General features: G+C 38.4%; 2 protein-coding genes across 8 annotated transcripts; one reads left to right on the top strand and one right to left on the bottom strand.

Annotated features, from left to right (window-relative positions):
- Positions 1-106: 106 nt before the first annotated feature.
- LOC146697370 (4-hydroxybenzoate polyprenyltransferase, mitochondrial-like) lies at positions 107-7,465 on the top strand. 5 transcript variants are annotated; one of them, XM_085476077.1, is made up of 6 exons: positions 107-1,077; positions 5,060-5,391; positions 6,143-6,309; positions 6,487-6,608; positions 6,990-7,178; positions 7,290-7,465. In XM_085476077.1, exons 2-5 carry the CDS (start codon positions 5,088-5,090, stop codon positions 7,012-7,014), a joined length of 618 nt encoding a protein of 205 aa, XP_085332203.1. In that variant the 5' UTR covers positions 107-1,077; positions 5,060-5,087; the 3' UTR covers positions 7,015-7,178; positions 7,290-7,465. The 5 variants fall into 5 exon arrangements, with proteins under 5 accessions (XP_085332203.1, XP_085332207.1, XP_085332206.1 ...); XM_085476081.1 differs by lacking the exon at positions 107-1,077 and adding an exon at positions 4,708-4,805; XM_085476080.1 differs by lacking the exon at positions 107-1,077 and adding an exon at positions 4,812-4,920.
- A 342-nt stretch (positions 7,466-7,807) lies between these two features.
- mboat4 (membrane bound O-acyltransferase domain containing 4) lies at positions 7,808-15,646 on the bottom strand. Of its 3 annotated transcripts, none has more exons than XM_085476075.1 (3): positions 15,355-15,646; positions 11,041-11,265; positions 7,808-9,793 (listed from the first exon to the last, which is right to left on the bottom strand). In XM_085476075.1, the coding sequence occupies exons 1-3, from the start codon at positions 15,474-15,476 to the stop codon at positions 8,845-8,847; spliced, it is 1,296 nt and encodes a 431-aa protein (XP_085332201.1). In that variant the 5' UTR covers positions 15,477-15,646; the 3' UTR covers positions 7,808-8,844. The 3 variants fall into 3 exon arrangements, 1 of the variants encoding a protein (XP_085332201.1); XR_014923392.1 differs by lacking the exons at positions 7,808-9,793; positions 11,041-11,265 and adding exons at positions 12,985-13,990; positions 14,785-14,914 and having other exon boundaries at positions 15,355-15,410; XR_014923391.1 differs by lacking the exons at positions 7,808-9,793; positions 11,041-11,265 and adding an exon at positions 13,997-14,033 and having other exon boundaries at positions 14,785-15,415.
- Positions 15,647-16,553: the final 907 nt, after the last annotated feature.

Below are 16,553 nucleotides of genomic sequence, written 5' to 3'. Positions count from 1 at the left end.
GCCTTGTAATCGGAAGGTTGCCGACATACATCGCAGCTTTACGTCAACTCCGAAGCCCTTTGGAACAGGGCCCTGTGCAGCACTGTTCAGCAAGAGCAGTGAGGTTTCAGTTGTAATGCTGCTTACACTTGTCACATGTTTTTTGCATATGCAATAATGTTGCATATTCCACAGCCCTACCCTGTCTTGACAAGTAAATTTAAGAATCTGTTTAGAACTTATTTATTTTATTTCTCACTTTGAATTTTTTTTTATTGAAACTAAGCTTCTGGCTGATTGGTCTTATTTTAGTCATTATGCAGCCGTATTGTTTGTAAAGTTGGTGAAGCCTGCAGTCGGCTGAAACTGAAGAAGTCACATAGATAAGTGATAAAATGTTTCTACTAAACGCTGGGTCCAGATGAACAGAAATAAATTTCTAGGATCCGATCAGTTTACACTGACTACTACTCCATGGTTGTTTTGTATGTTAACAAGAACAAAATAAGTGAAGTAGACTTACAGGGCTTGTTCAAAGAGGTTTTCCAACATATGGTTTTAACCAAAAAAGCATGGGTGCTTTTTCCTTAATAAGTGCAAAAAAAGAAAGAAACAGGCAATTGTTAAGAACGCCTTAGGTGAAGCAGTGTTAGATAAACTAACAAAACACTGCTATTAAAAAAACTATTGGCATATAAAAGCTTCCATTAAGCTGAATATTATTTATATTATTGCATACATATGGTTGACAGAAAGTGACCTCTGTAGCTATTTCCCATTGAGGATTGCAAAAGAAACCACAAAAACGAATAAAACCAACTTACTGATTGTTTGTACATGTGCAGAGGAGGCAAAGTGGATATACTGGATAAAGAATGCTGAATATGGAGCTGCCATAATAAAAAATAAAAACTAGTTAGTGTGAGACCTGGTTTTTATTTAACCAGTAAGGAAATTGTGATGCACACTCCACACCAGTTGGAGGCGCTGGTCCTCCAACTTGTCTGTCAGTCTCAAAGAAGAGACGACCAATGACGACCCAGCAGGGAAGTATTGATGTGGTTGTCATCTGTCCAGTGTTTGGTCTTTTTAAAATCGGTATATTCTCTATCCGATTGTTCAGTCTGACGTCACTAGCCGTGTCTGGGTCTAAACTCCGCTGCAGGTCCATATATCAAACGATCACTATGGCATTACTGAGAGTTGAAAAACTGTCTAAAGTCTTTCATCTTTAATAAAATGATCGGCGTTCTGCTCTACCAGGTGTAACAATTGAGTTTAACATCCAGGCATCCATGAAAACGGAATTTATGACATTTAACGGAGTTAGAAGTTAGCAGGGAGTTAGCTCGCTAGCTTCTATCTAAATACAATATAACATGTCCTGACTGCGGGGTTTTGGAAACAAGTTAAAACGTACAGCTCTGCTATCACTTCCAACATAAATGAAGACAGAAAACTAAACAGCAGTGACGTTTGTCGAGCGGGAGCCTGGGATTGTTTAGCTAAACGGCCTAAACCGTTTCCCATTCATTCTCTATGGTAGTGCTAAACCACTACGGATGTAATATATTTTTGGCCACTACGGTCTTCCGGCGCTGTAACGAGTTTGAGATGCGGCGGCACTTTTAAAAAATCTCCTCTTTTACGTTTCGGGAGAGAAAACAAGTAACTCAACGCTCGCAACACATCCCAACGCTCCTCATTCATTGATCAAAGGTAAGAAACGTCGTTTGAAATAACAGTAAACCAAACAGAATACATTTACAGGTGTATATTACAGGTAATAGGCGTGTTGCGATTGCATTTACGAAGCATCCATCGCTCAGTTAAAGACGGTGGGAGTTTATCTGCTGTTGTAAAGTGGCACGGTAAAAAAATGAATGAACGTGACCCTTAAATAAATTACGTGTTTCATTGACGTGTTTTGCCATTAAATAAACTTTGTAGGTTTCCGACTGCTGTGACACTGACATTACTATAATGTGGTACAATTAAATAACCAATAAGTGTCTTGTTATGAGATGACATGCTAAATGACTGAACCTGCTTTAAAAGAAAATGTATTGCTTTCATGTTGTAATGGTCAGTCACCTTATCAATGCGAAAATCTGTTTTGATATCTCTAACATGAGCAATGTCCACTCGTGTATGAATAAACACGATAGCTTAAATACATATATGTTGTTAATCTACCAGCAATTCTTATGTGCCATGACTACTAAGCAGTTACCACAAATTTTGCAGATATGCCAATAATCATTCAACCATGAAAGGTTTTTATTTACAGACAGAACAGTTTGTTATACCTGGAGGAAAAAACACTTTTATCCCAAATGTTGTCAATGTTCTTTCAAATTGAGTCTCGTTATTGTTCTCCTGCATCCTGCTGTGTAAACCCAGCAGCAAGATTATAACCTGAAATGTCTTTGTTTGTGTTTGGAATCAATTTTGTTTAATATAATTGTTTATTTTTTCACTGCTTGTCAAGATGCAGAAGAAAGTTGCGCCATATCCAGGGAAAATCTCTGTGGTTGTTCCGCAAGGGGCCACTTGGATACCTTCTCCAGGACCCGTCAAAAGAAGCTCGACGGATTAAAAATGACCCCAAACTGCAGGACAAGTCTGCACCTGTGAGGGATGATGTTGTACATCAGAATGCTCTGACTGTCATCTATCAGAGAGGAGGGGATGAGTCTGACATGAAGGAAGTGCAGGGAGAGTACATTCTGCAGTTTGGAAAGTATAAAGGGAAATCTTTCCGGTGGCTTCTGGGGAATGATGTCGGGTACACCATGTACCTGATCAAAGATCTCCAGAAGGAAGAGGCTGCAGGGACCTCTGTGGAAGAAGGGCATGGCAAGGAGAGCTTGCATTCATTTGTACAGTATGCCCTCAGCTTTACAGAGATAAAGACTCTTCTGAACTGCAAGACCAGCAGAGTGAGTGTTGCTGCAGAAGCCTCTGAGGATGATCAGCTGGTTGGCTTTGGCTCACGAGCCAAGAGCACCTGGAAGGAGATTCAGGAGTCTCCTTTCTACGAGGCAGAGAGACAAAGATGGGTGGAAGAAAAGAGGAAATAGGGGAGAAACTGTTGATATTGTACATAAGATAGTTTTGTTCTAGTTTTGTAATGTTTATTTTGTTTATATAAATAAAAACTGATTGTAAATATAAAAATGTGAATAAATTGTGTTCTGTAAAAATAGCAGCACAGCTCTCTTCTTTATAACCTCTTAGAGTTCACCTTTATGTTTATATACCTGTGTGTGCTCACCATCAGGTAATCAGTTTAAAAAAGCTATGAGTGCAGCCCTGAAAGCTTACATATTATTTCTAAATCACTTCATGTAATGATAACAAGCCATCCTTTCTCTAGTGGGGTCTCACAGCTTTTATCTTTATAATCTTTCTGGTTGATTTGTAATATTAGAAACATGACTGCTGTCTTTTATCTGTGTGACTATACAGCCTGTTTCAGACATGACAACCAGACAGTGTCTGAAGTTATCTTTAATACATGCAACACAGCTGGAGATAGTCCAGACACTTTCTCACTTCTGATGATAATATTTTTGGTTTAGGTATTGTTGCTTTCTGGCTTGAAGCTTATCTACAAAAGCAGTTCAATGAGGAGAGATCATGTGGAAAAACCGAACATGATTTATTGAGATACAGAAATAAATGTAACTGTTAGGCAGTTAGACTCCAATGACCCATCATAGCAGAAGAAATCTCAGCAGTGACAGGATTTTGCATAAGCCACACCCCAGAGTCAAAATGCTGGTAGTGATGAAGATGGAGGCTGGGACAGGGTTCTGAGTGACCACGGTGAGGAGGAGAAAGGAGAGGAGGCGGGCTGCATAGCTGAGGATCTGAAACACAGAATGGTAGAAGCAGAAGAGCAACAGATTTAAAGCATGCAGAGTGGAGGCTGGCAAGAGCATGACTGGAATAAAGTAATGATGTCAGTACTGAGTTTGTGCTGGAAAATGAATAGATATAAACTAACAGCCACCAGGAAGCAGACAGATGACTTATTACAGACATGCCTTGTTTAAATTATGTATAAGCATCATTTTCTATGTCATCAGAATGTATCTGTATTATAGTTTTAGCTTTAGTCTTTTTATTAAAAGTTGGATGTCTGCATAATTGTAGACTATATGTCTGGTATGTATCATCTCAAGACTGTCATGATACAGTCTGAGTTATGACAGTATAGGTACGTAATGCAGAAAAATTGCTCCACAGGCCATAACACTATATAATCTAAATAAAATGATAATGAAATAAAAATTAAAAGCAAAGTGAAAAATAAATGTTATCCACAATAAGTAAATTGAAAATGGTGTTTAACTTTTGATAATGTAACACAACCTTTGTCCCAACCAGGACTCGAACCCGCGCTCAGACAGTTCAGTGTAAAAAAAACCCATTTTTTTCCAATGCCCGAAAAGCTGCGATTTGATTGGCTGTTTCTCCGTTACACCTATACGCGAGGAGAACAACTGAGATAATCCATCCAAAATACGAGGTTAGTCATTCATATACTGCTGCATGGGCTGGGCTGTAGTTACATCCTAAGGTTTTAAAAACTGAGCTTAAATAAATGATTAGCGGTAATAAAAGCCGAGGGAGGTCAACAGGGATCACTGACAGTCAGTGATCCCTGTTGACCTCCCTTTCTTTTGAGATCAAATAGAAGAAAATACATAACATTAAACATGTTAACAACACAAAAGCCATATTAAACGCAGACTACTTTAGACCCGGAAGTAGGATTCGTGGCGTCATCACTGAACAACCGGATTGTAACCTTCATTGTAAGCTTGCTTTGGCGTTATATCACACTAGAGTTAGCAAGTGTGTTGGTAGCATTCATTATATTTTCAGTGATAGCTTAGCCTTGTTACTGTAACACCAGCTTGTCTCATGTAGGTGTGTGCAGTGTCTTACCTAAACAGCTAAAACAGTCAGGTTGTTTCAGCCAAAAGTTTCACACATCTCTGTTTCTGTTGTACCAAATGTATTTGTTTAACCTTCGTTTGCATGTGTCTTTCTGCTTCTGTGTGTGCAGGGGTGATCTTTATGAGTGCAGAGACACCATGTTCACAGCCAAGCTAGCTTTGAGCACTCTGAAAAGGATTCACCATGGAGCTTGTTATCGATGTCTTTCTACCTGCTTCATCCAGAAGGAAGGGATACAGGCTGGAGATGGGCCCCCCTCAGACTCCCGTGTGTGGAAGAGAAAGCCTAAGAACCAATCTGCAATCTGGTCATCAATAAGACTTCTTGAAACACAGCAAAACGGGAGAAGACGGTTCAGTTTATCAGCTGCTACTATAGTAAATTCAGCACCAGTACACGTCCAACCGTACCTCCGGCTGATGAGGCTGGACAAACCTATAGGTTTGTACTTATATGAACATCACATTGTTGGGTTGTCGTGTCTTCATTCGCTCACCCCAACCAGTCGCGACAGATAGCCGTCCCTCCCTGTTAAAAGGGAGTTTTTCCTTCCTACTGTGACAAAGCAAGCTCATGTGCTCAGGTTTAACTTCAGCAGGTCATTATGACCATGTCTACACATTCATTTTCTGCTATGCAATGATTTTTATCTGTGTCAGTTTAAAAGAAAAATATTGATATCTAGAATATTGCAGAATTTTGACTTTATTCCAAACATGCACTCTTTAAGCCCAGAACGATTTTTAGCAGCATTTTCACCATGTTAACAAAACAGAACAAAACAAGAAGCTATATAACATTAATACAGTCTTCAGAAAACAAATGGCTAAAATAAGCACATCATCTTTGACCTTGTAGAGCTATTAACTGGCACTAACAGGGAAGCATCTTTGTAAGCATGTAGCCCTAACTCATGATGTAGATAATAATTGTTAAAATTGTTCTTTGAAAGAATCCTACCAAACTGTAAAACTCTTATGTAATTACTGTGTAAGACAATGAGTCTAAAATATCTTGCCCCTGCATTTTTTCAGTGTCACTGCACAGATGCATCTAAAACCAAACCACATTTAAAATGCCACCAGATTAATGTAGCTATTGGCTGCACATTCATCTCTTTGTGGGCTTTGTTTCTGTTCTTATCTTACTTCCTTGTTTAATTCCCTTGAAATTCATTGCCTTTTAATCGTAGGGACATGGCTGCTGTACCTCCCCTGTACATGGAGCATTGCTCTGGCTGCTAACCCTGGATGCTTCCCAGATCTGGGCATGCTCACACTGTTTGGTACAGGTGCTCTTCTCATGAGAGGGGCCGGCTGCACCATCAATGACATGTGGGACAAAGACTTCGACAAAAAAGTAAATGAGATTTTCTTACAGCTGACTCCAAACAAAGAACAGGACGTTTTTGCAATAAAGTAAATAAAACCTCCATTTCTAAGCAGACGTTAGACTTACCTGTGTCACTGTCACTGCTCAAAGTGTTTCTTTATTTTTCAGCTCTGATAAATTGAAAGTGTTTGTGTTTTTGCGCAGGTGTCCCACACAGCCTCTCGACCAATCGCATCAGGAGAGATTTCTCGAATGCAGGCGCTGGTCTTCCTGGGAGGGCAGCTCTCGCTTGCACTTGGGGTTCTTTTGTGTCTCAACTATTACAGGTACTCAGAATCAATTTTATGTATGAACATTAATGACATTTTATTAGGAAAATATAAATAGAAGAATAGGAACAGGTATATAGGTTAGATTAAATCCTCCGAGTCATGAGAAAAAAAAATTAGTGCAACAGTTGAACTGGATCACAATATTACTACAGTGTGTTAATTTTCATAGTGTAACTAAAAGTAATTATTTATTCAGTTTAAACTGTGAGTACATGGTAGCTGTTCCTGTATATTTAAGAAATGCAGTTTAAGGATTGCAGTTTACTGTGTTTACTGATGTTTTTCTTTGAGGTGAACATGAGATTAATGTGTCCTATGTTACAGTAGGGACCTTGATTGACTGTGACCTCGTGTTGTTTTGTCTTTCATAAATAGGATAAGGAGGATGACATCAAAGTAGGAGTCAAATCTACTGCACTGAGGTTCCAGGAGCAAACCAAACCCTGGCTGAGTGGCTTCGTTGTGGCCATGATGTCTGGACTGGTATTAGCTGGGGTCAATGCTGAACAGACTCTCCCTTACTATGCTGTACTCACCGGTATAGCAATGCACCTGACAAACCAGGTGAGGATCATGGTCAACTTTAATACAACATTTAAATGAGAAACATGCACAGATTCATGTGTTTTAAGATTAGGTTTTCCATTGAAGTATATTTATTTTCTTCTCTCGTAGATTTACACATTAGACATCAACAAACCAGAAGACTGCTGGAAAAAGTTTGTTTCAAACAGAAACCTTGGACTGTTGTTGTTTTTAGGTATTGTTGTCGGGAATTTGTGGAAAGAATAAAGACAGACTCTGAAGAAATGAACAAGCCTTCATATAATTAGAGACGATGTTTTATTACATTTGTGTGTTTTGTTTTTTATGAGAAGCACTCTTTTAACAACTTATGTATTTTCAAAAATGCCAGCAAATCTAAATTGAAATTGCTGCAATAACTTTGACCACCAGGGAGCAGTATGATTCCTCCTACCTGATGAATGTACTGTACGCCAGTGGCCTCATTACTTTGTTTTGGTCCATAAAACACATAAATATCTGGGTCTTTGCGCGACATCCTTCATAAGTCACTGGTTGACATTGGTGCTCTTTGTTTTTATGCTGGCCAGGCAGCATTTACCCACTTTACCTGTGCTTATGTGTCAGAAACCACTTCCAGTTATTAATTATAGGACTTTGGTGAGAGTCGGCATGTAGATCTGCAGACTTTACTGGTTCTTATAGTGCTTTTGCAACATGAGACTGCTCTCACCCATGATGTTTCAGTACTCTAAAACTTTTAAACAAATTTGAAAGAGAATTCATTTACGTCCAGTGAAAAACTAAGTACATCTTCCAATATAGAAGGTATGTTTAGTTGCAATAACTTAATCATTTTCTCTATGAGTTTATCAGTTCCTTACATTGTTGTAGAGGAATTTCGGCCCACTCTTCTTTAGTGTTGCTTCAGCTCGATATTTGCAGGCATTTGTTTATGCAAAAGTTTCTTAAGGTCCCACCACAGCAATTCAATCAGGTTGAGGACTGGACTTTAACCAGTCAATTGCAACACTTTGATGTGTTTCTTTTTTTAGCCATTCTGTTGTAGATTTGCAGGTGTGCTTGGGATCATTGTCCTGTTGTACAACCCACTTTTGGCAAAACTTTAGCTGTCACACAGATGGCCTCACATTTGACTCTAAAGTACTTCAGTATACAGAAGAGTTGAAGGTCGACTCAGTGAATATAAGGTGTCCAGGTCCTCGGCAACCTGTGTTTTGGTTTTTGCCAAACGTAGTTCTGTGCATTATGGCCATGTTGGGTTTTTTTTTTTGGTTTTTTTCTTGTGTGTCATTCAGTTGAAACTTGGCAAACCTAAACTGCTGCTTTCTTTTTAGAAAGAGATTTTTCTTCTGGCAAACAAGCCACAACTGTTCAGTCAAAATTGTACTGCCATGAGAGTCTGAGATGTAGCCCATATTACATCTGAATGCTCCGACCCAGAAACCGCTGAAACAACCGCTTTCATAGAGGTGATCACATTTGCTTTTGCTTTTGTTTTTTGATTAACAGCATGTGGCTGCTACTTACCCTCTTAATTCATATAGAAGAGGTAGGGGTGTAATTAGAGTTTTATAATTGCATCTGAAACGTACAAAGTGTTATAATCTAAGCCCAGTTATATGTTATGTTCCTGAAGCCAAAGTCAACGTTCTTTTTGCTTTAATAATATATCTTTGTTTGACTACTGTTCTAGTGAATTGAGGTTTAAAACGATAAAGTGCAGGATTATATTAACAAGTGGAAAAAGACCTATGTATGTTTTGGATAAAAGTCTCAAACCAGACGAATTTCTAAATTCTACCGCTATAACAATGCAGGTAACAATCATTTGAGTGTTTATCCAGTTTACAAAAGTGTAGATTTTTCTCTGTGTCGGTGTAATATTTGGGAGAAGGTTCCTGTGAATACGATGGTCTGCTTTCACTGTTGCTGCCCAGGTGAAAAACCCCACAAAGTGTCCTAAATGTAAACCGTGCCACCACAGTGAAAAACCAAAGCACATGAGCAGTGGGAAGTGTTTGTGCCTTGCATAAACTAGTCTACGCAGCCATGAAGCTGTTGTGGCGTTCCAGCGACGAGCAAACTGTGACATGCATATCGATGCCTCAGTGGTCCAGAAGTCCCCATCGGATAGTCCGCTCCATTTGGAGAAATAGTCCCCAGATGAATCTTCCCAAAAGCCAAACCCTGCTGCGTTATTGAGGCATTCGCTGATCTTCCAGTGAGAGTAATACTGTATTCTTAAAACCAGTCCAAGACACCAGGTCGACAGGATGCCATAGAGGATGCCAGGGTTGAAATCATGGATAAGATGTTTCAGAAAAAAGACAAGATAAAATCTAACCCACTCTAGCATTAACACTTGCATCAGCTTTAGGAAAACTACACCTAGAGGACTGGGTGGCGAGGTGAGGTTGATCCCCTCCATTAGAGTAATGAATTGTCCATAGGAATCCAAAGGACCACCAAGCAGTGTGGTAAAATTGAGGATGTAGCTGATAAGAGGGAGAAGCGTGACACAAGTCTGCCTTTTGGATGGTGTCAGTACGACTCGTTTCTCCTGAAGGTCCAAAGACACAGAGGTGATTCTCTGGGTGAGCAGCATCAAAGTGGACACTGCCAAGAACAGTCTGAAAGTGAAAGAGATATTGCTGTGATTAAATAGGATATCTGTATACATATAATGTTTTTACTTTAGATGTAAAAACATTATGTCTAACTTAGGCTAAGAGTTCATCTATAATGGTGAAGAAATGGCCTCTGACATTCATATCAGAGTCTTTTTAGTACATTAGCTGTTCTAGAGCTGTGATCACACAAAGTTGATTCTTGGAAACGGCATCTGAAAGGTTAGGCAACAACATAACAATTCTTGGAAACGAAACAAAGTCAACAGGCTGCTAAAACCACGTGATGTGGTTGAATGCTTCAAGCAACAGAGATTGTTTTATTGAAAAACACATGGTCGTTTTGAGTTTGACATATTTCACAAAAGTGTGATTAGGAACATTTTTGCCACTGTGTTTACAACCCTGTACGCGTTTGAAAACTGAAGGGACTGTGCTGTGTTCTAATCCTATCAAAGATCAGAACATAGCTTATATAATTGAAAGAGCAAGATAAATTGCTCAGGAGTTTCACCTCATCTCCCAACCGTTGTGGCAGACATCTGTCCCTCCCTGGAGGCTTCTTCCTGTTAAAAGGGAGGGTTACCTTCCCACCATCACCAAGTGCTTTGCCCATAGGGTATCATCTGATTGTTGTGGTTTTCTCTCTAATACTGTAGGGTCATTGCCTTACAACTTAAAGACCTCACTTTTGTGATTTGGTACTAAATTCAAATGACGATTTTATGTTCTACATTGTTATATTTCTAATTTCATGATGCAAATGCAAATTTCTTATGTAAATATGATCTTTCTTAAAAAAGCCGTTGTCTCTGTTGTTCTAAACCTAGTAGATACTATTAAGCATTAGTGATACCTTTGAAGGTAATCGATGCCTGGATACCATCACGGATACTTGATTTTGAAATATGTGCTAAGCATGAACTGCACCTTCTTAAAGTATCCAAAAATGTACTGCTCTGGTCACAGGTCCTCATTCTTTTTAAAGGTGCCAACTTTCTGTAACTTGTTATAGAAGAGAGAGGGGTTTTAAATATTTTTTTAAAATAAATACCATAGAGATACCATACAAATCACTGCATGCTGCATTATTTATATTTTATACAACATCCTAACTCTGAACAGGCTTGATTCATACATCTGTACACCCTAGAGAATATTCACTTACGAAAGGTTCGGAGGATATAGCATGAAAACTGTCCCATATGTTTATGTAATTTGTAATGGCAGAGTGAAATCAAGATTAATACCTGATGCTGACTCGTTCGTGCAGGTAGTATTCCCTGTACTGTATAAGTAGGTGCCAGAAGGTTTGCCACAACATCTGCATAACAAATGCCCAGGTGTGGATACAGCTGTGATCCACACAGCACACGAGTAGAACAAAGGCAAGTGTGGAGGTGAACAGGAGGGTGCTGTAGATGCCCATCGTGAAGACTGCCAGGACACTACCTCCAGCAGAAACAAACAGGTACCTATAGAGGGGAAATCATGCTGAAGGTTCTCAGTCATCCAGGTCATTGTAGTCTAAGGAGCTTTAAGTTGTTTGAATACGTTTCACCTCTCATCTGAGAAACTTATTCATTTTTAGAGTCAAATGGTGGAGCTTCCCAGATTTAAACCCTAATCTGCCTAATCACATGAAGCCAAGATGTGAAAACGGGTGTGGGTCACAATCAGCCAAAGTTTTTGACCTCAGGAAAGGGTGGGGCTACATTTTACAATGAGCTCACCTGAAACTTTGGCTGATTGTGCAAAGGATCATAAGGGGTCCATTGTCCCTCTTGGGGGGGACACTCCCACAGGGCTTAAATATGGTACTCCACCATTTGAACCGAGAACTGAAGAAGCTTCTCGGATGAAACATCCTCAAGCAACTTAAAGAAGTTCAGACACTTTTCTTTACAAGTTCCTTAGACCATCCTGAATACTAAAACTACAATGATTGGCCAGTTAATCAGTGTTTTTTTTGTTTGTTTTTTTTTTGTTTAGTAAATACCAAATAATTTATTTCAGGTGGCAGCTTCTCTAGTTTGATGATACAGTTTTTCTTTTGACATGCAATGTATCACTATAAGCTAAATTTCTTTCAGCTGATGATGTCAAAAATTTAATGTCCTTTTGTAACATTTTCTCACCTTAAACCAAAAACATAACAAATAAAATGGCTAAAGAGTAAGATTTGTGTGTATGAGTGTATATATCTATATATCTATATATATAGATAGATACACACACACACACACACACTGATTCATATAGTTAAAAAAACACCAAATGATATGTTTACTCAAATATGTGATCCATTTGATAGTATTTACAATCCAGATGTTACAGTGTTTGTATATGTAAACCCGGATAAGTTCAATACACTTAAATCGTTTGAGGAAACCGATTCCCTTCAAATGATTTGAGTAATCAACCCAAAACAAAAAATTAACTGATTTAGTCAAGTAAACTTAAAAGTAAAATTGTCACAATTTACTATATTGAGTCATCGCTACCTAAAGTGTTTAAGTATTCAATATTTCAAAAATAATTTGTTTAAGTACAGTTAACTTAATATTAATAGAAAAAACTAAATTGTTTAAGTGGTGCTAATATTACAAAACTCACTTTTTTGCGTAGTGTTTAATTAAAAGCGTCTTTTAATTAAATGTATTATTATTACTAAAACTTAATATGTCAAGGCAAACACACTCAAAACCAAAGACCACTAAAGTGTTTTTTGTTTTTGTTTTCTACTTTATTTATAACAAAACAAGACTTTTGTTTTCCTTTGAACAGTATTCCAATTTTTACACATGGCGCTTCTTAGAAGACATTTCTTTCAGAAACAAACACAATATTTCAGTTGTTCCTAGCCACTTTTTGACACGAATTTATTTGTGGTCTCTGAGGTAGTTTTTTTTGAACAGTAAGTTTTTTGTTTGCACAATTGGACTTCCAATAAAACATTTTCTTTAAAACAATCCTTTTAAACAGATAAAACTGTGTATCACAAGTAAAGAACTTTGGTGCGACACTCTGGGTAACAAGTTGTAACAGTAAAACTTGTTTTCACAAATATTTTAACTTGGAAAAATAAAAACTATGGAATAAGGAATGGCCCCAGCGAGACAATGAAATTAAAGGAATAGTTCACTGATTTTACATATTAAGATATGTTCTTACCTTAGCTTTGACGAGTTGATGTGTACCAGTCTTGTCTTTGTGCGTGCCCTCAGTCATGCAAATGGAGCAAAGCCTCTCCCATATATTCCAAATACCTCCACTTTTTGCTCCTTTTCGAAGCTACCGAGCTCCCCCATGTTTTCCCTATTTATGTAAAATTACATGAAAAGTGACACTCTCCAAGTTTAGTTTAACTAAATTTAACGTGTGGATTTTCTAAGCCGATAAGAAGGGGTACTATATTACAAGGTGTAATAACACTGTAGGAGCACTTCTTCATCCCCCCAGTAACTCAGTCTATGCTCCAGAGTGCACTAGGGTTACTGCGCGCTTGTAATATAGTGCCTCTTTTTATCGGCTTAAAAAATCTATACATTAAATTTAGTGAATCTAAACTTAGATAGTGTAACCTTTCATGTAATTTTACATAAATAGGGAAAACGTGGAGGAGCTCGGTAGCTTCTAAAAGGAGCAAAAAGTGGAGGTAGTTGGAATATATGGGAGAGCCTTTCTCTCGCACAAAGACAAGACAGGTATGCATCAACTCTTCAAAGCTAAGGTAAGAACATATCTCAGTATGTAAAATCAGTGAACTACTCCTTTAAGCCCTGGTTTTGCCATCCACTAAAAACAAAAAAAGACAATTACAAACACAATAATGACTTCCTGAACTTGAGAAAAAGCTGCTCAATGAAGAGTGAACATTCAATGTATCTATGCACACATTGAAAGCTCATTTTTTAGCCTTTGGAGTTTTGGAGGAGGATCGTTTCGTCCCAGATTCAGCATAATCTGCTGGATAAACAGGAATGTATTCTTCATGCACTTTGGGTACTCCAAGTGGAGTGCATAAGTCAGTCCAAACAGGAGACACATTGCCAAAGGAAGACTGCAGATGGAATCCATTACCACATTGCCCTCTAGAAGGATCCCCAGCTGGCAGGGGTTCAGTTCTTGCTCTGGACTTCCGTTTTCACCATTGAAGATGATTCCTATTGGGATTTCAAGGTCACCATCAGCAGCATTCTACAGAGGGGGAGGGGGGGGGGGGGGGGGACTGTGAGTTAACCTGTTGGTGGAGAGTAACACAAGTATAAAAGGTCAAAGTATTGTATTTCTATAAATGTTGTTTATTATTTAAGTACAAGTTAATTGTTCAAATAAAATAAAATAAAAACAGGAAAATGTGGGGAATCTGTAAGGCTTATTGTCATCATACAACTGTATAATGAAGTTTGTCCTCTGCATTTGACCCATTCTTCAATGTTGATAAGGCAGCAACCCGTAAAGAGAATGGCGCTGCAGCGGCGCACATGTTAATAAAGTAAACTTTACGAGAGGCCGTCCAGGTGCAGAGGAGCGGTGTTCAGCCCCTCGAGCCTCAGCGAGGGGCTGAGTGTCAGAGCTCGGCTGTGCAGAGAATAATGACAGGTTTATTTGTCCGTGTGAACGGCTGGAGGTGCCCGGCCGTGCTCTGGTCCTCCTCCTCTGACCGGGGCCGGAGTCCGGACCCGGGCTAACCCTGAACACGGTTTGGATGTGCTCACATCACACAATGGAACCGCGCGGTTTGGATGGACGAGGAAGATGCTAGAACCATTACGCATGAGCAGGGGTTAAGGCTGTGAGGGTTACAGCCTTAAAACATTTATAATAAATAATTTTCACTACTTTGCGGATTTCACTTATTGCGGGTTGTTTTTGGGACGTAACCCCCGCGGTAAACGAGGGTTCACTGTAGATTGAATTAGCGTGCACATTTGCGTAATGTAACATGCAACTATTTTTGCTTAAAGTTGAAATAAAAAGATTTAACTCACCAGTGTGCGTGGAGGTTTGAGGAAAAGTACTCCCTATCGACTGTAGACTGAAACAAACATGTCCAATCCCAGGCAAAACCACCAAAAACGACTTGTCTTAATTTTTCCTGACAAACAAGTCCAGACGTCTCTTCGGTTCCAGTGCCGGGAAAAATATGGGAGGGGCAACAAAAACTTAAAAATAGTGAAAGTGCTTTCAACTAAACATGATCAGTAAACATCAAATTTACTTTTATTATTTGAGTGTTGAGTTTAAAACTTATTCTCTTATAAAAAATTGAACTTAAACTATTTATTAGAATAAACTTAAAATAGAAAGGACCATGTTAAATGTATTCATTTTAGTGCATCACATGCAAAACAATATAGGTTAAGTGCAAAAAGCTTCCACCAATGAGTTCTGTCTGACACAGTTATATGATTTTAGTTTTACAAAGAAAATTAATTACCATCAGTGATTATAGCTAAACCATTTGAATGCAAATAACTTTTGGGATTACAGTGTAGTACAGATCATTGTATGATGCAATCAATCAGTGGACTCATAGGCCATAATTATACTGTACATACCTGTATGTCAAGGATAGATGCCCCCGTTTTGCAAGAAAATAAAATAAGAAAGCAAATGGAAGTGAAAGACATTGATACATTAAAAAACGATGTTGCTCCCACGACCAGCCGATCGAGCCCATGTCTGCATTTCAGGCTGAATACCACAGTTGAACTCAGGCAAGCACAGTAGAGATTTGATGCTGCTGCTATCAAACGTAGGTAAAATATTTGTTTTATCTGTGGTTCCTATTGCAGTTTTATAGTGGTCATTTCTTTTGTCTGGCCTTATCAGTGCTGATTGTCTGTACAAACAGTACTGACATTTGTATGGTTTTGTAACTGTTTGTCTGAGAAAGCTTGTCCTTACATATTTCTGCAACTGTAGCAACCAAAAGAAAAAAGAAATGTCTTTTTATTTTGCAAATTAAACACTGACTGTTCATCCTTACTTTGTTTGGATAAGGTTTCTACTCTACCTTGACCTTCAGCAGTTTCTATAGGCTTGAATCAAATATACTTTTTATATAAACTCATATACTCCTGTATATGAAAGATAAAAATGAGGTGTGGTGGTGTATTTGTGTGACGGTGTAGAAAACACGAATGAGTTTAAACAAAGCAGGAGGCTAAAAGGTTAAAGATAAAATGAGGGGTCAAACACAGTCACGTGGGCGTGTGACATTTGTACCCCAGCAGTCAACAGCAAACTTTTGGAATTTACTCTAAAATAAACATCCAGCGAAGAAGAAACTCTGAAGGTCAAGAGATTTGTCATTATGAGATTTCCTCAATTGACAATAGATTGACAATATTATTTTTTTATTAGTTTCTAATCATTTCTAAGCTGAGCTTCGGTTGTAACCAAAGAAAATGTGACTTTTAATACTTTTTTAATGTTTCTGTGGCTTCAGGGTTATTGTTGTTACAGTCAGAACCAGTTTGTTTCAGAAAAATAAGAATATATTATATAAAATATAAAACATATATGGAGTGCTGTAGAGATGTGGAAATTTCTATGGGGTAAATGAGTGAGAATGGATTCAGTCATAGAGGAGTAAAAGTACACCACTTCTGACGTATGCAGGTTGAATTTCTCCAGTAGCTACAGGACATGGATCCTCCGATGTGTGGGGTTTTTTTTGTTGCCTTTTTTTTGGACAGACATTTAGCTTCCACTTTAAGTCGTGGGAGAAAGACTCGTCAATGTCCACTGGGCA

This window comes from Copadichromis virginalis, linkage group LG12 (assembly GCF_057382275.1).
Source record: "Copadichromis virginalis isolate Kocher_CV1m ecotype Utaka linkage group LG12, C_Virginalis_male_GT1.1, whole genome shotgun sequence".
NCBI classification, from domain to species: Eukaryota; Metazoa; Chordata; class Actinopteri; order Cichliformes; family Cichlidae; genus Copadichromis; species Copadichromis virginalis.
The sequence above is the reverse complement of the archived record's forward strand: the minus strand, read 5'-3'. Positions and strand labels throughout refer to the sequence as shown.